The following is a 22,595-nucleotide window of genomic DNA, read 5'->3' as shown; positions in this document are numbered from 1 at the left end:
GAAAAATGTAAGGAAGGAAACGAGTAGCTAAATGCAACAGTAGGAATACCTCTCCTGCTCAGCCACTAAAATTTCATACCAAAATGCTAAGATCGTCTTGGAAGGGTGTATGGCATTGATGAATGAGGAAAAGCAGCACACGATTTTAATACTGAAGTATAGATTATTGCTGCTGTTAGAAAATTCCAGGAGAAAAAGCTCTAGGTTTTAATAGAAGGAAAGAATAAAAAGTAATCCTGAAAAAGAGAAGTTAAGTCAGCCAGAGCGTAAGCTAAGTAGCCCATCAGTTCAGCTGTATAAAGATTTTGACTCAAATCTGGCTTAAAACTAGTAGTCAGGGAACTAAATACTTATAATATGATGTGGCACAATATGAGATGAATTTTTTTCTGGAAAGGATGAAATAACATGGCAGTTCTTATTCAGGGTGTTTTTTTTAAATCTGTCTGTAATATTAAATGTGAAACTCTGGAGAAAGATTGTCAGGAGCAGACTATAGACAGATGCAATGAATGTTGCATGCGGCTGCCTCTTTCATCAGCACATCAGAGATTCGGCCAGAAATAATTCAGGGCTGGAGCTCTATTTGCTCAAAATCAGAGCACATGCAAATTGGAAATAAATTGGAAATAATTAACCTAGTCAGGTCAGACAATCACAATACAAATTCATGCAACAAGCTCTCTGAGTCCTGGTCATCACCAAGGCTCTGTTACGGGCACCTTGATGGCCATGGAGAAGGAGATATGGTCAGTCATTGGGAAAGTATTGCACACTAAAAAAATATGCAGTCAAGCAGGAGCACAGTCCTATGGGCTGCATAAACTCATCCTCATGTCCTTGATGTGCTGGACAGGGAGAAAAGCAGTGCCACCAGGTACACCAACAACCATGCTCCTTGCCTTCTCCATGGAAAGCATTAGGCTACAGCTCAAGGGCAACGCCAAGAAGCTCCTCATGCTCCTTGACTTCAGACCCAGAGCTGGGAAACCTTAAGACAGCTTCCGACCACACATCTCCTCTTGGCTGGGGACTGAAATGTCTGCACAGTGCTCATGTGCATAGCAGAGGCACCAGCTTGCTCCGCATGCGTGGGGTTGTCAGTAGTATCACCCCTTACACATGCTGTGGATAAGTCTGAGGAGGCATCTGGGCAAATTCCTCTCCTCTCCTGGAGGAAAGGGAGGCCTGAGAGAGCAAGTCCTGTGCTCCCATCTCCCCCGCCATGCTCAGAGGTGTCTGCCTCTCCTCCACAGCTACACACTTGGCAATGCAAATGTGCTCCCATCCAGGCTAGCTGAGAAGTGGGCTATAAAGAGAAACACATGGGAAAACAGGAGGGCCAGCACAGAAGATCAAGGAACATGTTTTTTTCCCAGGCTGACCTAGTTATTTAGCTAACTGGCAGAGATACTCACTAATGATGAAGTAGGAAAGCAATCAGTCTGCCAGTAGCAGTTTCACAGAGGATGCTAGTTTATTTAGCTATTTGTCTTAAAACTGGGAAACATCAAATACGGTCTTTTTTGTATTGTTGCTTAACATTTTGCTACATAGTCACTATTCCCACTTCAAATAAGCTTCCAATTTCTCAGCGATTACAAAAGGACATGATAAGACTTGAATGTGGAGGAACACAGAGGAAATATTCAGATATATTCCCTTATGTAACCCAGGCAAGCACACATACCATTTTTGTTTTCACTTTTGTTCCTGCCATATTATATTAATCAGAGATGCTATAGATGAAGAGATTTTTCATCCCTCCTAACTCACAGTGAAGACTATTGTGCCCGAAGGATATATCAGATAGCGATCAGCTCGTCTGCACTGTGCAGCGGTGAGGAGATAGCGTACCTATTGAAGGCCTTCCTACTGAATAAAGCAAAGCGCAATTCTTCTCTGAAAAATGTGTCTTTTTCACTGCTTTTGTAAACTTTTCCAGCAGCTCTGTCCTTTACGAGAAAATGTGTGCTTCGTCTTGAAGTTACACAAATAGCACTCAAAATAAGTCATCTTCCTAATTCAGACCCCAATCTTGTATCTCTCTCCAGGGAGGTCAACTCTTGAAGCCTAAAAAGCTGCAGTTCTTGTGCTCCTGTGACTACACAAGAATTTCAGCTTGTTTGAAATATAGGAAGGAACCTAGGCAAAACTGAAGTTTTTAACCTTCATCATTGCATAGAAAAGTTTGGAAATGTGACCCTGCTGATCTAGAGGCAAAAGTTGCTTAAAAGAAAGCCAGATCACACAAAAAAACTTCTCCACGTGCTTCTAATGGAGAGGCCTAAGGGAGACAACCTGGGATATCGCTGATCAACTAACACAAAGCAAACTTCTTTCAAAGAAAAAGGATGTGTGGGGAAGTGGGACTAAGTGGGCCTGGGGGCATGAAGAGCATACTTCCCATCTCCTTTCTTGCTCCATTTACACAGATTTCATTTTCTTCTGGCTTGCCTATATTTAGCATTTTCCAAACTTAAAAACCACGGAACAAAAGAATTTAAAAACCATTTTTTCATTGACCTGGGTTTTGCTCCAGTTTGGAATACAAGGACATTTAGATATTCAGGTTTGTCCTTTCTACAGCACTAGAGATGGCTTTCCAGCAATCCCTGGCACTGGGCTAGTTAGTGCAGTGCTGGGCTAATTCTATTGACAGGTGGAGAAAGAGATGATGAAGCAGACAGACACTAAATTACAAACATTTAAATGATTTTTTTAACTTATGATACTGACCTTTAATAAGAAGCGTCTGCAGATGTGTCGTACTTCATCGTACATTAAACAATCCTCATAAAAATGTTGGAAAACAGTAAGATTATGACTGACAAGGTCAAGCACATGGATAATATTCTATCCATCTTTTTGGTTATTTTACACTGACATTTTAATACTACCATACTCTTAAAATATGAATTGTATGCAATAACTTTATTAGGGTCAAATAGATATCACAATATAGATTCATCCACCAAGTAGCCATAAATTGGTTACAACAATCATAGAAGAGACTAAGCTGTCTTAAGCTAAGATGCTTTCAACATTACAGCTCATACAATAAGATTATATACTGATACACTTTTATTTAGAAATGCAGATGATCAGTTTTCATTAGTATATTGTGCTTCAGGCTTTAAATCGTGTTAGAAAAGATGGCGCTGCAATGGTTCCCATGTGCTGCTGTAAGGGAGGGCTCAGTTCTCCTGGGAGAAACCTGAACGGGCTACAAGTCTGGCCCCGGCTGTTTTAAGGTGAATTCCTTTGAACCCGGGCTATTTGGTCAATCTGGTTACATTCTCTGGTAGTACCAAGCTAGCGCTCAGAGCAGCAATGGGACAGGGGGGTATCTGACAATTCTTAAACAGCATGGATAGAAAGACTTTTTTTTATTATTATTACAGGAGGGCATAAAGGAATATTAACAACAATACATGCATTTTTCCTGTTTTGCTGCATTAAGCAACGGGGCATTTTCACACGGTTTTGTGTACTGATATCTGCACCTCTGTTATCTTAGTTAAATAAATACCTTTGTAAACATATAACACAGTTACTTGGTCCTTAATTCTTCACAGCTCACATTAAAAGATTCACAAAACATCCATAGAAATAGTGATTTATAGAATGAATACTTAGCTTAGTTAAATGGAATAAACATTGTTCAGGTACCATATATACTACTGAATGCCATTTCAAGGAAAAACATTTTAGTTACAAAGCATTCAGAACCTGGGTAAGCCATATATTCAACTCTGCAAAATATATAAAAGATGCATACTTCTTTTAAGCATACATTTAACAAAATGTAGTGGCAGAAGTGGAGAAGTTCCATTTACACAGTCCAAACATTTGGTAGTATGAAACTGCTTATCCATGCACTAAATTACAGATGACTTGGTTAATTGAAATAATAGTAAAATCTTCAGAAACAAAAGATATAATCAAAACGAATGCTCTGAAGAGTCACAGACAGGCAGTTTTGAAAATTTAGGAGCAACGTTACATGCATGGATATACAGATAATCTGTAGAAATAATAGCAAAACACTGTTGTTTTTCACCAAAATGCAGAAGGAAATCCAATTATCCTATGCATATTAAATACTACAGACTTCAGGCTACAAAATGCTTCTACCATCGTAACACGTACAAAACTACCATAAGGTTATCGCTACGGTACATACTACAACACTGACTCCGGGTCACCACCCGTGACGAGCACGTCCGCCGCGCCGGGCTAGGCGGGGACGAAATGCCACCTCCGGCACGCCGGCCACCTCCCGCCACCAGATCTTCGGCTGACATGAAACACCGCGTTGTAGTATTGATTTAGACTCCCCCAAAACCTGGCGCCACTGAAACTGAGACCTGCGACACTCTAGGTGAGGGCTGTGCTAGATTTGGTTGGCGAAGGAGGTCGGCGCGCTCTGGCCGTAGCCCTGCTGCTGGCCGTACTCACCCACCTGGCCGTAGGTGCCGGGCTGGTTGTAGCCACCCGCGGGCCCGTAGCTGTCCTGGTTGTAGCCGCCCTGGCTGTAGCTGCTGGACTGCTTCTCCATGGTGTCTGCGGGGTGCCTCTGGCCCGACGAATGCCAGCCCGTCTCCTTAAAGACGAACCAAATGTTGCCTGCCCAGAGGATAAAGTTCAAGAATCCGAAGACCTGGATGAGACAAAAAGCAGCGCGTCACCGAAGGGCCGTGGTGCCGCAGCCCGGCCGAGCCTGCCGGGCCCCGCGGGTGCTGGGGACACTCCTGATGCCCGGGGCTGCTGGAGAAAACTCCCAAAGCCCCCTCATGTAGCTGCACCTGCCAAGTGAAACATCTGTGTGCTGCGCTAGCTGGTTGGGTTGTCACCATCAAAGCAAGGAGACTGGTGACTCCAGAGGGTGAGCAACCACCTGCAGAGCTGTGGCTCAGGGAGGTGGGTTGAGTCGGGCCCGGGAGGTAAAAATCCTCCTCAGCTGACCACAGCAAAAGCCAAGATGAGGGCTGAAGTTAGGCAGGACTTGCAATGACCATGGGCCATGAATGGTGAAGCACATCTCAGAGGAGAAAAACGCTTGATGGAGAAAAGTCACTCAAGTTTTACCACCCTGGGAGTGCAACCGCATACGCCCACCAAAAACATCTGCAAAAATCCCCTAGGCAACATTTCAAAATTTATTAGGTGACTGGATACCCAAAGGGACATCAAGCTGCACAGCAACGGAGGGGCGTAGGCTGCCGAGTGAACAAGTCTTTTTAATCTTTTTTCCTTCTTTAAGGGGAGAAATGTCACTGCTTCCCCCCCCCCCCAACACTGGGCAATTTTTGCTACTGTTTTTCCTGTTGCAAAGCACTGATTGGCAAAACTGCACTTTTCAAAATAAATGCTAATTATTGACAAACTTTCTGCTCAGGAATAAAAAAAGAAACAGCACTGAAATTAACAAAATACTTTCTTTTTTATTTGTAAAAAAGCGTCACTTTTTAGGTCACAATAACTTTTTGTCTGAAAACATAATTTAAAGAAAGATAAAATTGAAAGAAAATATGTAAAAAGAGCTGAATGGATTGCTTAGCTGGCCAGAAGTCATTATTTTGGTTTTTTTTCAAATGCTCTGAAGACCAAATTTTTGTTGTTCTTTTTGAGGATTTTTGAAGAAATGCGTGCAACACAAAATCTTTTCTCCCTTAAGGAGAACACAGAATCCTTCTCAAAGGCTCTGTGGTGTAAATTAAAAGTAAACAGGCCAATCAGTACACTTGAAAAGATACTTTGCTTTCTCCTGATTGCAACCCATCCTGCTTCTGCATCTGGCTAGACAGTTGCTGTGACCCAGGCTCTACCCTTCCCTGCAGCAATATTGCAGGTAATTCCAATTAAAACATATCAGTTGGCTGGTTTATACCAGCTGATTTAGGTCAATACACAGGTCCAAGGAGATGAAAATACATTTGCAATGTGGAAAGTAGCAATCAAATTCACTTACAACCGAAGTGTTTAGGCTCGACATAACAGGACTGCGGACAGGCAAGCATTTGTTGGACTGCTGTTTGCAGGCTGACATCAGTAATAGCACTTCATCGGGATCCGTCGCAATCTTTACATCCGACAGTCCCTTGGCCCAAGCAGATGAGCCCACTAGCCACAAGAAGGAGAAGACCACTGTCACAATGAAATCCTAAAAGACAAATTAGTTAGGAGTATTATACTGCAGTGTCCACTGGGAAGATAAACATTAAAAAATCACCAGAAAACTGACATCTTGCATCAGAGAAGAGAAAAAACAAGAGCTCGTTATTTCCTGACAGGTCGTGGTTACTGTCATAGCCTGCAATGATAGCTTGCAGAAGGGCTAAACATGCCCAAACGGGCAGAGCCTGCAGTGCCCATTTGGACCTCTGGCCCTGAGACCAGACGGGACCAAGTGCTGAGCTGCCTTGAAATCTGGCCATCCACGGTGCCTGGCTACTGCATGTGAGCAATTTTAGATGTTGTTTAGATGCCTGGGAAGGTGATGAGCCCTCCTGAAGGTCGACCCTCGCCTGGGGAGCTCCTACCCGCAGCCAGCACGGGTTTCTGCTAGAAAGCGCTTCCATCAGCGGCAGCATCTCTGGTAGAGCCCAAAACTGGCTAATCCCCAGCTACCAGATGAGAAGTTTTCTCACAAGCTGCAGGTAAGGTCAAATGTCCCCACTGCATGAACCACGCAACCACTAATTATCAGGAGCCAACAAATAAACAGAAAGACTTGCCAAGCCCAGAGACTCTTCAGCTCCTTTCTGTCCCCGGTAATTCATTTCTAGCTCCCATCCACGTGAAACCTGGGGAGAACGCGTGGCACTACCTCGAGGATCTAACAGCTCTGAGTATCTCTACTCTGAACCACTCTGCTCACTTTTCCTTTGAAAGACTGTCAGGAGCACGCACATGCAGAAACTTCTCCTTGTCTCGGCCAGAACAAGTGGCCAAATGACACCGTTGTTGTGTGGGTTTGGGGGGAAAGGAGGGAGGAAGTGTGATTTTTCAAGCTTTCTTGTGTCTTGCTAAAACAGAAGAGCCTTTCTACTGTCATATTTCATCCCATCTGTCAGCCCACAACAGATGGCAGAGGTGCCAAAGTCTAACATACCACTAACTGCATCACTGTGTCTTGATATCCCATCTCCCATGGAGGCTGCTTCCTCTCGCTCGCCCTCTCCCCTTACAAATAAAGGTGTATGTAAAAGGAAGAGAAAACGTTTGTGAAGATGATGGTGCGCTGGGGTGCCAGCCAAAGAAATAAGTGGTCCCTGGGACACCCGATTCTCATCTATAAACACACCTGATGCTCGGGGAAGGAGCCTGCGCAGCATCGCACACGCGAGGCCACGTGACTTTTCTGCCACAAAAGACGCAAGTCAACGAAACAGCCTCACTGCGAGGGGTGAACAAAGGATTTCTCCGCTCACAGAGATGGGATTAAATTAACCACGCTTGGACACTATTCCGAAAAATAGCTCCTTCCCTTTGAACGGTGCCACCATTTATTTTCTGCAGGCTTGTGTCTGCCATTGGGCTTTGATTTACCCCGACCTCACTTCACGCTACCCAAATGGGCTCTCTTGAAGGGTGTCCTACAAAGTCCAGGAACTGACAACTATCTTAACATCCAAAGAGACTCACTGCAGGCAGAGGCATATAGCCCAGGGTACATCATCTTTTCAGGGAGATTTCCAGCAAAAGAAATTATCGTATGTTAATACTTCCAGCAGTAACTGAATGAGAAATAAACTCCTAGAGGCAACAGTTTAATAGTAAATATTTTCCTAGAAATTCCAGCTGGTAGAAATGTCAGATACTCTCTAAATTGAGGATTATGATGATACTGAGGATTAGGATGATACATGCCTCTTATTTGCTAAGAGGCTTGGGACCTGAGCACCAAGCTCACATGTAGGTTTCCATTGATGCTGAGACTGGGACACACCAGAGGTTTGTGGAACATGTTTTGAAGATCATTGAGACTTTCTCAATGGAGCCAGACTGCAACACTTTGCAAGCTAAATCAAGCTGTGGAGTCAACGCCTCTGACAATAACAGCAAAATAAGTAAGTGACAGCAGGTAGAAATTTGAGGCAGACAGGCAAATTGAGCAAAACTAACACAATACAGGAGACTAAACTCACCAGAAAAGGAAAAACTTAAAAGTGAGCAAAGTTCATGAAGCAGGTGACAACAACAGAGGATTTTGAGACCTGCTATCGAGCTCACAACCCACCCAGCAGCAGGCTAAACCCTGCCTTTCCTCAAGCATCATTTGTGAGCAGTTACCAGCATCTCCAGGCAGCATGCACTGACCTCAGTGCTGCCACTAGAAGAATTTGTGTTGGAGTCCAAAAATTGCAGGCTCATGTTGTCGTCAGCCACGTTGGAGCAAACACACACCTTTCTGCTTTAAGCTGGTGAAGGCAAATCTCTTTGCTGGAGCAAATTCACTTGAAATGACTCTAGAACAGGCAGGGAGTGACCCTAGGACCTAGGTATTGGAGTGCAAATGAAGAAACCCTAGCTGATTTCAACATGCTTGGTAATGTAGTTCCTGATCCATCTTAGTGAGGAATTTGCCTAACTTCTGGCACAAATTACTGCAACCTGCATGAGTCCCTCACTCTAATTGCTGCCAGCTCACGTCCTGGGCTACAAAGTGCTACTAGAGCTATCTAGTAATACTATGCAGCTGAGGGGATGGTCCTTTAAAGGGACTACATACTTCAGACATGCTGTTTCTCAAGTCTGTCTCCTCTACCCCACCCTATCCCATATGGGACACAGCTGACTTGCTCTCCTCCCCTGCACCAGTGCGTCCATGCAAGCCCGACCACACAGCACTCCGCCTCTTTGTCACTAATTCTCCTATTTGAGAGGAGATCTGAGTCTCAAGGAAACCCACGGAAAGGTCCCACCTACTGCAGGGGGCCCTGCAGCCCTTTCATCACACAGGAGCTCCTGGAGACCCTAATTCTGGGGACAAAGTCTAGCTGGGTGCAGGAGACAGCTCACCAGCGTGGAAATATCAGACAGAGGGACTCAGAAGAGAAACCATTCACCCTTTCCAAAAGCCAGAGGACACAACCACTCCCAAAAAGAAGTTACAAGGCCGACAGCTTGTCAAAAAGATTGGACCAAAAGGCTACTGAAACATAAGGATTTTTTCAGCAGGTACCTTCATCAAGGTTACAGGCCTGAATCCAAGCTCTTCAAGGATTTTTTCTATCTCCTTCTTTCCCAAGAAGGGAATGGCGCTATGCACAGAGCAAAATGTATGACTAGAGCAAACTTGCGTCTTCCCGTTTATTTTGAATCTTTGCTAACCCTCAAGCTTTGGCTGGAACTTGAACCTTTCTTGTTTTCAAGTGGGTTTGGATTTCTGGCTGAACATTTTCACAGCTCTGGGTGGAACAGAGTTACAAGATAATGACATGCTGAAAATAAAAGTGAATTTCAAGCTAAGCTGTTCTGTGGCTTAATGTCTATCCGGGGAATTTCTCCTTGGTAATTAAAGCCAGAGTGTCTGCATACTAAAACAAATCTTGCATTTGAATGTTTAATATCCCCATAGCATGTTTTTTTTCCTCCTTTGGAACAAAGTAATTTTTGTAGTTGCTCTCTTGAAATGATGTCTACAGATCTCTTCAGTGTGTATTGTTGTATGGTTACACTGCACTCCTAATTGCAAAGTTTCTCTTTCAGATCTCAGTTGAGATACTTTGGTCTGCTTACAGGTGCCTTTGGGAAGGAGGCAAAGCAGCAACACGTAAGAGAAAGCAGAAACCAAGATTTAAAATATACTGAATATCCAAGACAAGAGTTTTGAGAGCTTGGTAAAGTATGCATAGCGAAAAAAAAAATTCTTGCTGCCTTTTTCAAGTTGAAACTTGGTGTTACTGAGTCTGCCAAAAATGTCTAATTGGAAGAATTTCACATATTACATGTTTTAGGATGGAACTGTGACTGCTCCCTTTCCTCTCATGATAACTGAAGCATTTCTCTTTGCTATCAAACCACTAGCTTTTGCTAAATTCCTGCCTTTGCTGGGGCAGTTCAGTGCGGCCCCTTCAGTCCCCCGAGAGCAGTTTTGGGTGCCCCACCACCCAACGCAATCTCAGTCAGCCAAAAGGGCCCGGAGGCAGCGCACGCTTCATCTGATCAGAGCTCATCAGTACCACGAATGTCTTCTCAGGTGCCCTGGGCTTCACCTGGGCACTGGAAAACATGCACAATTTCAGTGGGACACCACTCCGGCCTCGACAGCCCTGCCATGCTCATTGCACGCTTTCCCTCGCCTAACAGGAGCCGCTGGCCTGTTATCTCGTTTCCAGCAGCAGCTTTCAGTGCCTCTCCACAAACATTTCCAGCCATTAACGCTCACACTACAAAGCCCTTTGGTTCGCCAGACTCTCCCTCTTCGTACTTACAGCATGCAAAGGAGCAGCTCCTCAAACGCCAAATCCTACAAACCCTCCCAGCACGAGCCCCTCTAACCCGGCCGCGTTGCTAAAGGCTTGGCTCACAGCACGCAGCGGTTCAGGGATAGGGGAGCTTTCCTTTCCCAAGCAGGGGCAAAGCACGGAAAGGAATCGCTTTCACCATCGCAGCCAGCTTAGGAAGACCAGCAGCACCGCACCGACGGGGCCCGCGAGGGTCCGCAGCCCCTGGAAAGCAGCCAGCGGCAGGGCGCTGCAGGCAGCCAATGCCCTCCCGCAGTGACATTTTCACTCTTCTTCAGCAGCGAGACAGGTGTCGTCTTTCCAAATGTCACCTGTGCCTCTCGCAAGCGGGGCCACCGACCCCACAGGAGAGGGTGTCCCCCCCGGGGGCAGGGAAGCAGGCACCTCGGGCACTGCACTCGCCTCGGGTTTTGAGCAAGGTCCCAGCCCAGACTTCCTGCAGGATGAAGCTTTGGAAGAACTGCACACTTGCAGCAGCGGTTTACGGCCTTGCAAGCTTGTTTTGTTTCTGGCAGACGCGCACAGAGCCCGTTGGGAGGCACCGGCGTGAACAGCAAGGTCACCGTGGCTTCAAAAAGGAGACGACACAAGTGGCTCGAAATAGCTCTTTGAAATGCAAAGAGGTTTTCAGGTTATCCAAAGTTTGGTTTTTTTAAAACTGAAAAAGATGCAGGCTTTGCTTTATGGTCTTAGACAGCTTTTTACCCCTTTCCTCTACATTTGTGGGAATCTTGTGTTATTTTCTAGACAGTAAGACAGAGGGGAGGAAATAAGATATGTAAAACCAAAGACACCTCCAAAGAGGAAACAAGACATTTACTTTAATTCACTTGGTACACAGCATATGTAAAGTACCAAATGCCTTTCTGCTTAATGTAATTATGCACAGGACTCCAGATGCAAAGTAACGATCTCATCTTCTTACACGTAAGCATCTTTATACAGTGTAATAATCAGATTATCAAGTAATCACTATAAAAATGAAATACATCTTTGCAGGGTTATGTCAGTCACTTTTACTGGCTAAATCATTTTAGCTATCTATATTAAAGCATAAGCTTAAAGCTTATTTTTTATTAAACAATCTTTGTTAATTTGTGCTTTTCTATTAAATGATTGAAATAATATATATATTATATATAATTATATACATATAATAAAAACATGAATGTATGTGTTTTCATAGACAATCTACAGCTCTCCAAAGACAACTCACTGCCAGAGGGTGCCTTCTAATTGGAGCCCATATATAGAAATTACAAAGACAGAAGTAAGAAGTCCAAGTGACAGGTACTGGTACAGACTGAATATTGCCTTTCATATTTCCCCATTCCAGAGATAAATGGAAACACCTTTCCCAGACCCCCTCATATTTAAGCACAGAACTAACCGGGCCTGACTACTCCCTGCTTGCAAGCACCTGAGAATATATAGATCCAAAATAGGTAAGGGCAGATGAGTTTGGGGGTCTCGAGTGCTAATCCCCAAAACCTGGCATGCAACTTCAGCAAGACATTGCTCACTGAATAAAACATGCCTGTGACACCAGAAGAGCTGCAGAAGAGTTAATGGCTTCTCTTACTGGAAATATTTCCTTGCCTTTATGTCTTATTCAGCACTGAACCTTAAAATACTGTTTCACAGTAAAAATGCTGTTTAGCTAAGATCAACACAAACAAATGGGTTTCTCTATACTTGTAGAAACAATGTAAACTTGAATCATTTTTGGCTGAAATTTTCTCTGCAAGTTTCTTGTGATCAAGTGCTTATTAAATTCTTTATAATCATACATTCTTCATTCAGTCAGGTCTGCTGTAATTTGATATGCATTGGCACTCCCTTTACTGCCTGGACAACTTTTTCTTTTTCCTTTTTTTTTAAACTTGAAATGTCTTTTTTTCCCAAAAAAGACAGAGCTGGCAGGTGGGGCTGCCCTCCTGGCAGGCTTAAACCTAGCACAACCCTAAGCCACCTCCCAGCACACTGGCAGGAGCTGCTTTGCTCTAGGACAGACAGAAGCGTCTTTATATTCAAAACAAATAAGGTAATTTAGCCTTGGTTTAAAGATTGGGAAATTGCAAACAACGGCTTTAGTAACAGACACCCATTAAATTTAACCTGTAGATTCAATTACAGTCCATTACACAGAACAAATTAAATTAATGCCACATTGCTGCTGTAACGGATTGCAGCGTGCATCCTATAACAAACAGGACTGCAGCAGTATGATCAGGAGAGTCCTGGATAATTGCAAACATTCACATCATAACCTGACATATTAGTATTATTTTTCCTCTTTTTCCCCCCTCTATTATTTTGCAGGATAACATGGTCAGGAAGAGAATTATTTTAAACAAGAAAATTAAAATGGCAGATCTCTGCAACAAATCCTTTAATAAGACAGTTTGAAATGAGTTATTACTTGATGCCAACTGAATCACGCAGAAGCAAGGCATTTCATTTATTTATTGCTCCTGCAGGGACCCCTTTATCTCGCTTATTCTACCACTCCTTTTTCTGTGAAGATCTCCTCTCCCTTCCCCATCATTTTCCAGGGAGAGAAGATAGATCCCCAAAACCCCCAAATGCTGAAGCTTTATTTCCTTTAATGTGAAACAAAATTTTTTACTTCTGTATTAATTTATCAGTTTCTGAATGATGCAAATTTAAATAAAAGAACTCACATCTCCTTGCACCAGGAAAATCTTTCCTTCAAAACCTGGTACTGCTAAGATTACTTTCCTACTTTTTTTTTCTTTCACATACTGTTACTGTAGCTATTTCTTTTAACAGGTACAGACCTTCTGCACTGGTGATTTATTTTCCTTTCTAATATGTTTTTCTGCTGTTATTTATTGGTGGCTTTCAGTTATTTACAGTACAGGTCTCAGCCAGACGCCCGGTTTGTCTCTCCTAAACTTTAGATTTTCTGAAATCCAGAACTAACATTTTTCCTTAGGTCAGTCCTCACTAACCTTCCCCCCTTTGAATTGCTCTCTTCACAGCAATACTTCAAAGTAATATTTCCTTTACTCTAGTGTAACCTTATTCTCGTAGGAGCGGAGAGTTTACCATGGAAGGGAGAACGTGATGCAAACCTGAATATTTGGAGACCTAACTGAACTTAAATGTACCTGAGGTTCACCATGCTGCCCTTATCTAGGGCAAGACCAAGGGGTGTATCATGATTCATGATGCTCTAGCAGTTAGTGGAAAAATAGAACAAATAACTGACAGGTTTTACAGCCTTGATTTATAAGAAAATGCGTATAACAGGAGTTGCTTTTTATCATGAACTTTTAGAAATCAATAAAAAGAAAAGGAAAGGCACAAGCAGCCTGAGGGCTGCATATCATGACAACCAGAAGGTGAGGAAGTTCATGGACCAACGTGGAGACGCAGATGGGCTGGGAGCTCAGGACAAGTCTAGAAGAGCTGCCATGCAATTCTCCATGGCAACCTTTCCAAACCACAGGAGCAAAACTGTTCGGCTAACCCCAGCATTGATTAGCAACACACAGCCTCCCTTGGGTCAGAGGCATCATTTCACTCACCTGCAAGGCAAATGCCTCCCCCGTTCCTGCCCACTGCCATGGACTCGGGGCTCCGGCCCCAAACCTGCTGGCCCCCAGCTGCACTTGCAGGAACGTTACCCCACAGCTGGCAGCGGCAGGCAAGCAGGGAGCTCCACATTAGATGGGAGCTAAACTCTACCTTCAGGGACCATATAGGCTCCACCACTATTGATGCTGGAAGCTTAAGTCACTGTTAAGCATAGAAAAGGCACACTTACAATTAGAGGCCCTCTGTTGTTTTCACGGTACTTGTTCTGGAAGAAGATATAAACTACAGTGGCAGCCAGCGAGTAGAGGAAAGCGAAGACTGCGATGGTGACGAAGAACTCCGCCGAGGAGGAGAAGTCCCCTATTAAGGAGAGCTTTTCTCGGCGCTTGCCTTCGCAAGTGGGAGCATCGAAATTCACCTGGTGCAACCTGGAAAACGTCCCAAAGAGGAGAAGCTGAAGCATAGCAATAGGAAACCATTACCTAAATATAGAGTTACATTTGTTCTGTTGTCCCATCTCATTCCTAAAGCACATTCATCTCCTGCACAGAAAACAGGCCCTATAAGCAGTCCTGTGGGTTGCACTCTTCAGAGCTGCTCATGCACACGAGGTTACTTTTGTGTGAGTCTAGGTGAGAACTGAGAGCCTAATTACATCTTTTAATCACTCCTTTAATCAATCTCAGGGAAAAGTTGATGTGCCAGTGGTTTGGCACAATTCCTCTCCTCTCTGGGGTTTTGCCATGGCAACAGCTGAAAAAGGGTAACACAAAATATGATCTGATTCTTAAAGTCTTACAATCAAGAAGGCAGAAAACAGGTCGTATCCTTATTAAAGCCATGGGATACATGTGTTTGGAAGTTCAAAACTGACTTCTTTGTGTAAACCTGCTTAGCGCACAGCTACCTGCTGACATTAGTCCGTGGTGCTGTGAGCTGTATAGTGCTCCTACAGCAAAGGCTTTAAGACGGAGCTGTAGCAGAAATACACCAGCTGGGTCAAAGAGACAGTTTTGCACGCCTTGGTTTAAACAGTCACAAACTATTAACCTCACGCTCACACACTGCTTGCAATCAGCCACCAAGCTAATAGATTTGTGGTTCTGCCTGGCAGCTCCTGCCAGACCCTTTTTCACCCTAATAATTGTAAGTTCTGCCTGAGAAAGAGGCTCCCTGGTGGGGTCCTTTGGCTGGTCTTGCTGCATGGTCCAGGTGAACCTCCGTGGGGACAAGAGGCAGGCAGGGGCTGTTAAGGGACCACATTACTCTGCTCTGCACAGAGTGTGGAGAGGACAAAACCAGCAGAAAGTTAACAGCAGCAATTAAAAAAAAATATGATCTGGTGCTGAGAAAGGACAAGGCCTTCTGGGAGACATTCCTCTGCTCGAGGGTAATTAATGCGTGGAACAGCAAGTCAATGGAGGCAGCAGCCGTGAATATATGACTAAATAAAAAGTTGGGTCCCTAGAGGAAAACAAAGTACCCGCAGTAGAAATCACATAAGATGGATTAATGGACATTGGAAGATTGCTTGACTTTTTGCTTTTCCTGGTCCAAACTAAACGTATCTGAGTGTGTAGGCAGAACCTTTTCATCAGTGGCTGATGCATAACCTCAGCTATTGGCCTTAGGCACTTTCTTCTCTGAGCTTCTGCCGCTATAGCATTGGTGGGATTAAAACACGAAACGTGTCTGTCTGGATTGCAGCGTTTGGGAGATGAGCAGCGGCTGACTCATCTCTCCTACATGACCACAGGAAAGTCTGATGAAAACTGAACACACAAGAGAGACTCTAATGCTTCTGAACATAATCAGACAGTTTCCTGACTTGGTTTCAAAGCTTCCTGGCATCATTGCACAAACACTTATCATCAGGGCTTATTGGCCTTTCCTAAAAGAGAAGGGAAAAAAAAAAAAAAAAAAAAAAAAAAGGATTTCCTAGCACCTGTCCTTCTAGTTCTGCAGCTTGGAGAATGCATCCAGAGGGATTCAGCGAGTCCCATGCACTTGCAGACCCAGGGCCCATCCATCAGCCCAGACTTAACAACTCAATGGAAACGTGTCCAGGGTTGAACCTTTCCCCCCCCCCCCAAATCACCAAATACCTAAGCAGCATTTTCTGGATCTTAAATAATAGCCATATTTGTGTTTGACATGCCACACTCTGGTACCACAGTTACTTTCTCATGGCTTCACCGTGGGGTGCAGGATCTGCTTTTCCAGTAAAGAGGAGCAAGAATGCTCTGTCCTCTCGTGGGAAAGCCATGGTTTGCTGTGATGGGAGCTGCACAGTTTTATGTTACCCTCTCTCACACTGCAAACAGACTTTACAAAATTGTTCTGGTCCTCACATTACTTTTGCAAGCACTGTGGAACCAAGTGAGCTACATTAAAGATAATACAGTGGCTTTGGGAAAGAGCAAGGCAATTCTGCCTGTATTTTATCACATAAAACAGGTCTTTAAGCTTTTATTTTCCCCCTCCCACAGTCCTGAAATAGCCCACAGGGCAATGCATCGTGTTGCAAGCATCTCCTCAAACTCCTGCACATGCCAAAGGTGAAATAACTCAATGAATATTTAAGTTTAAGACCAGGCACTACTGCCCACCCCTCCCACCTCAGACTGGTGTCAGTCACCATAACTCCATCCAATCTAATCGCCAGCATGCGAGGTGCTGTCAGTCTTCTCAAAACACCGCAAAGTAACCAAGGCCACTTTCCTTTTCCATCCCTTATTCTCCTGACTGCATCTCAGTTCTGCATCCCAATGAGCCAGAAAAAATATCAATACATTATATTAACATCTAACTCATGCATCCTCCCAGCAGTGCTTTTCTGGCCAAGCATCTTTCAGGGATACCAGATACATTATGATCACACAAGCCTTCTTCCATCACATTATTTTTATTCACCACCTTTTCTTTTTAGGTTTCTCTAGCCTTTATGAGGACCTAGCAGTAACTGGTGCCTCTTGTGGCCACCTCACCTTTGCCCAAGCAGCTGAGATCTCAGTCACGCAAAGGGCCCTGAAATAGGCAGCAACTCAGACCCAGGAAGAGCAGAAAAGGGCAGGGAAGAGGTGAGCCAAGCCCTGGGATGGTTCGAATGTTGACTTTGTGAGAAGCATTCAAAAAGTTTCTTTAAAGTAGGGCAGGAATAGTGAAGGAAAGTCCAGCTTTACTAATCAAAACCATCCCTCTTTGATTTGTAATGGCACCTCAGAGAAAGCTCTGATTCTTCCACAAATCTGTTGCTGACTCAGCCCTTCTGGGGGCAGGATTGCTTGGGGATGACTCACAAAAATCACTTCCTCTACCTCCGCCTCCCACTTTCGATGTAATTCTACCTGGCTTTCATCTTATTTCCTCTCACCTCTTTCATCTTCTCTTATCTCCCATTCTTTACATCCCACCTTTTTCTTCAAGTCATCTTTGACCAACATCATCCTTCTGCTGCTTTCCTATCTCTAGCATCACTCCCTGGATCTCATCTCTGCCTCTCCATCTCCTAAATAAAATCAGGATCCCTGAGAATGACTCCTTGCAATCATGCCCTCTGCACTTTGTCAACATATGAGCAATACTGTTGGGCTGTATTGCCAGAAGTGATTTTAACCCATTGATTGACAATGCAAATAAGGATCACTTCAGCAATGAATTTAACCAATTAGGGGGGAAAAAAGTCATTAAAAACATCCCGTCTCTCACCAAGCATACACAACTGCTCCTCAAGAAATGAAGCGTGACAGTGCTTTTTGCCTTGTGCACTGCTAAGTGCTGTTATTAACTCAGAAATAAAATTGATTACCCCAGAATACGACCTCACACACCACCCTCCGTGCAGCAGCGTTACGGTCAGCCTCGCTGCTCATCACTAGCGACTCCATGCCCTGGGCCTGCTGGGGCACTTCATTAAGAGCAGCAGCCACTGCTGGACTTTCCAGTTCTGAATTCCCTCAAATTTGTACAAATCTGAAGCGAGTCCAAAGGCAGTCGCGTTACACTGATGAAGTCACAGCAATTAAAGGCTTGTGAGATTTCTTCTACGACTTGGCAAGCTTTCTGCTGCTGTGGGAAATACGATGACAAGACAGCTGTATTGTCTAGCTTGACAAGATCAAAAGAGGGCAGGAATGTTTCAAAGGAAAAAAGGACTCTTGCATTGTTCTGCAATTGCAAAGAACAGTTTCGTTTTCAGACACTAATTGCCCATACTCTGCAAACAATACACAAGGCCAGGCACGCTGAACAAAGGCTACAGCTGCTGCAGCTACTTGGGGAGCAGAAGTTGTGCTCTCTCCATGTACCTTGCCTTTAACTCCTGGTGTTCCTTATTACAATATTCAAAACACGATTTGCTTTTAATTATGGCCCTTCTCCTTTTGACTGGCACAGTCCCCCCAATGACCCAGACGCACAGAAACAGTCAGGGCCGAGCGCACCAAGGGCCTGTCTTGTCCCATGTCCCATCTCCGCCAGCAGACACAGAACAGAGAACCAGGAGGAGAGCACGTACACAGCAATCCTCTCCGTGTCCCACCACCCCAGGCACAGCACTCACGGATTTACAGACTCACAAACATTGTGTTAAATAGCCACCGTGAAACTGTCCCCCATTAATTCATCTAATCTCTTTTGATTCAGGAAATATTCTCCTCTAGCAATGCACACAAGCACTGTTAACCGTATGGTCCTTTGGTTTCAAGGCTAAGCACGTAAGTGTATGCACAGGTATTACTGAACAGACTCAGATTTCCCCTTCTGGGCTTTGATCAGTACCTGGATTAATAAATCAAAGACAAATTTTGCCTCAAATTTCTGAATGGGGGTTAGTATTTCTCCACTCGCTTAGTAGGACACAGTGAACAAACAGGCAAAAAACCTGTTTTGGCAGGTTGTCCTATTTTCTGAAAATAGCATCTTGTAATCTACCCCCCCCCCCCATCTATGACATCCTCGAACATAATCTGCAACACCCACACACGTGCTTGTGAGAATTCAAAGACCCATTATCCTCCCATTCGAGCTTTATTTCCCCCTCATTTATTTCTGGTACTCAAGACTGTCAATTGTATTTACCATCTGCAAAGCAATCGGAGAAAGTCAGCGCTGGAAATTTGTTACTGCAGGTAGCGCCCGTGGAAGAATTTGTTGTGAAATGTTTATCTTGGCTGGTAATCTTCAAAATGAGGGATAAATGTTATTTCACAATACAGTAGTGAAATGCTGAAATGAGCAGAAATAAGGGCCCCTTAGCTAGTCAAACGGCTCCGGTGAGACACGAGAATGTGACAGCTTTTCTGCCTTTCCTTCTCTGGGATTCAAAGTAAAGGCATTTCTTTTAGTTCCTCCTGGAAGCACTGCAGCTCCCCATGCTTTGGAGGACTGTGCTGAAGTGCCTTCGCACCAGCACCTCCAGCCAGCTGGTCTCTGGGCAAATACACCCTCCGGAGGTGCCGAGCACGGCTTTTCCATAGGCTTAGTGTGAGAACACTAACAAATAGGAGCCTTTCCGCTTGCGGAGGTCTTTATTCCTGCAAGACCTCCCTAGAGACAGGCATCCACGCTGCTCAGTGCTAAACCCCAGCTATCCGAAAGGCTGCCCACGCAGCCATGAACAGGTTTCCTTACAGCCTTCCGGAGGTCAGGCAGGTCTGATCTCTGTGGCTCTCTCTCCTCCATCCAGACCCCTGAAGGTGGAGGACCCTGCAGAAACGAAGCCACCTAGGAGCTCTCGTACATGACATGAACTCCGGGGGAAGGAGCCACCACCAGTCCATGTTTTTGCCAGTTATAACCATCATCCAGGGACTCCCTTCAGATCTGAACAGTTGCACCCAGGCATGCTGGAGCTGTTGAAGGAGAACTGTCCTTTGGAGGAAGCCAGCCTGCTGATACCTCATTTGATGTGCTTGAAGTCATTAAAGCTGAAGTTCTCTTCAGCCCTTCAAAGACAAATATCTGAAATGTTAATGTAGCTCTGGACAGCTGCGGGGGATGTGATGGGCTTAGACCAGCCGTGGGATAACAGGCGCCATGAAGCCATGATGGTCCTTTTGCACCTGGAATATTCTGGCAAAAACAGTTTCTCACCTCCTTGGTAACAACGACAAGAGGGTTTCTCCCTCCAAACCTGTTCTCCAACAGCTCTTCTTCTCTTCAGGAAAGGAAATTACCATTTGCTTGAGCCTTCCTGCCCCTCACCTTTCCCAAGCGCCTTCAGTGCCCTTCTCCCTGCTTCCCCCAAGGCAGCAGAACGGGGCCTCGGCACATCAGCCGCTACCACACATCTATCACTGCTAAATCAGCCCATTTTAATCTGGCAATAGGAAAAAAAAGATAAAGTACTCCAGCTGACCCAGCAATCCAAGTCTGGTCTTTCGTTTCTCTGCTTTTCCAGAAAAAGCAAAGATATTGTTTGCTGATGAAAGTGTATTCAGTTCGCTGATCAAAGAGCATTTTGTTTGAAATTTGTCTTAGTGAAATCTCAGTTTCTTCCCCAAAATAGCCCAGAGCTCTCTAGAACTACCTCAACATTACACACTTCAAACTTAAATACACATCTGAACTTGCAAATATTCATTCCTAACTTCTGTGCAAGACATTTGAACATCCTAAGGATCTGCCCTGTCTCAGAGCATCACCCAAAGCAACATAAGATGCTGCACAGAACTGCCCAGGAAAGCCATAGCAATCTATCTTCTCTCCCTATTTATGTCCAATAAAAATATTTTTCCCCCTCATGCTTTCAATTTCTTAACTTGTCAGGTTCCCAGCACTCACTCGCACATAGCTGTTGTGCAAACATTTGGCCAGTACTATTTTGCTACAGTAAGGTTTTTAATAGGACAAGCTGTCAGCCACAGTTGCTGTCTCAGCCCCCCACACTGCGCACGCCATGGCGATTCCCCCGCACCGGCAGCGCGGGCGAGCTGCAACACTGACCAAGAATGACACGACACACATGCCTCCCCTGCTCCATCCCGTCTTTCAGTCCCTGTTCCCCATCCTGCATCTCCTCTCCCATTAGTGTAGTGAGCTGGAGACCCCCCAAGCCAGTCTCCGGGAAGCAAAGCACCAAAACCTTTTTGAAGATTGGGTCTAAACTCTCTGGAGCAAGGGATAGCTGCAGCACAGAGCGCATTGCCCGGCAGCACAGGGGAGACCGCAGCGGTACCATGCCTGCAACCTGCAGTCCTCTCCCTATAAACACATTTGCAAAGCTCATGGAAAACAGCTTTTTCACACACTTCGGGTTGGAGAATCATCCCGGACACTTGCCAACCATTGCAATGAACCTCCCCAGACTGTGCACGTATGCCGTAATTCAAAATCTAGTACCTCATCGTAACACCAGAAAGAAAATAAAAAGGCTCATTATGGAGTAAGTGCTGCAACGAGCGCTTCAAAAGCTGAGTGGGTGATCCCAACCCAAATTTCCAAGCCTACATCCAGATCCAAATTTATCTCCCATGATATTTTGACAGCTCTCCTCACAAATGAGTGCTCTTCCTTACTGTGCAAGCAGAGGGTAGTACTCAAAGATGAGCTCCATTGCTCTTTACAAACCCGTATACCTTCCACAAAGCAAATTAGGAGGCCTGGAAATCCCAGAGGGGCATATTTGCCTTGTCAGACAGCAGTTATCAAATGCTACAGTCGCACAGGAAGAGCCCACCTGAACCTGTAGCTGCACCCCAGCCTGCTCCCCGTCCTCCTCCAGACGGACACGGGACTGGTCCCAAACTAGCAAACCTGTCAGACGAGAACGAAAGCTGCCATTTGGAGCTAAGACCTACCAAGATCAAACACTTAAAAATGTATGAGAAGCAGCACAAAGCAAAGGCATAAGTAGTGGTGACTGATTCTAACAGTGTATCTGGGGAGGGGAGGGTATCAGCCCTGGGCACCGCATTTGCTCGCGGCAGTCTGGGAACGCTGAGCCCCACCGCCCGCACCCAGCTGATGTGCTCGGTTGCTGCTTCGATTCGTGATATTTGTGCTGCTTCCAATTCGCCTTGCATTCCAGAATCACATGGGCAAAATCCATGCAAAAAAATCAATCCAGGTGCTTGAGTATCACCCAATTCTCAGAACTACCAAGAATAAATCCTTTGCCCTGCAAGAAAGCAGAGTTCACATACAGTTGAATCTAGGTCTATAAACCCTGAGAACAGACGTTTCAGTCCCAGCTGAGATAAATACAAGAACAATTACAGAAGATACAGCAAAAATCCTTCCTTTGCATTGTATTTTAACATTAACATTGTACTTTAACTATAGTTTTCCCCAAATATATTGTCCTAAGGGACTTAAAGTAATTAAATTCAGGCCTCTGCAGACATTTAAGGCGTGACTCCAATAAAAACTCCAATAAGGATATTTTCATTCTAAGCATGCTTCGGTACCTTTCCTCAGCAAGCCCGTGGGCTTGCACGTAGGCTGAGCAGCAGCCAGGCAGGAGCCACGGCAGACCCGCAGGTCTGCTGCCCAGCCTGCAGACAACTGCTGTCAGCTTCACACTAACATGCAAAGTGCCATTTCTGGAAATTCAGA

The 22,595-nt window shown here is 44.8% G+C and overlaps 1 protein-coding gene across 2 annotated transcripts in view; it reads right to left on the bottom strand.

Moving 5' to 3' along the window:
* Nucleotides 1-2,915: 2,915 nt before the first annotated feature.
* SYNPR (synaptoporin) overlaps nt 2,916-22,595 on the bottom strand; it is a 109,148-nt gene continuing 89,468 nt past the window's right edge. For both annotated transcript variants that reach the window (XM_064519126.1, XM_026111112.2), the window contains 3 exons: nt 14,269-14,467; nt 5,975-6,166; nt 2,916-4,663 (listed from right to left, as the gene is read on the bottom strand). In XM_064519126.1, coding sequence (XP_064375196.1) covers nt 4,397-4,663; nt 5,975-6,166; nt 14,269-14,467 — 658 coding nt within the window. In that variant the 3' untranslated portion in view covers nt 2,916-4,396. The remainder of the gene's footprint in view (nt 4,664-5,974; nt 6,167-14,268; nt 14,468-22,595) is intronic.

The sequence above is a fragment of the Dromaius novaehollandiae genome, chromosome 12 (assembly GCF_036370855.1).
Source record: "Dromaius novaehollandiae isolate bDroNov1 chromosome 12, bDroNov1.hap1, whole genome shotgun sequence".
Classification (NCBI taxonomy): Eukaryota; Metazoa; Chordata; class Aves; order Casuariiformes; family Dromaiidae; genus Dromaius; species Dromaius novaehollandiae.
This window is presented reverse-complemented; position numbering and strand designations above follow the sequence as displayed.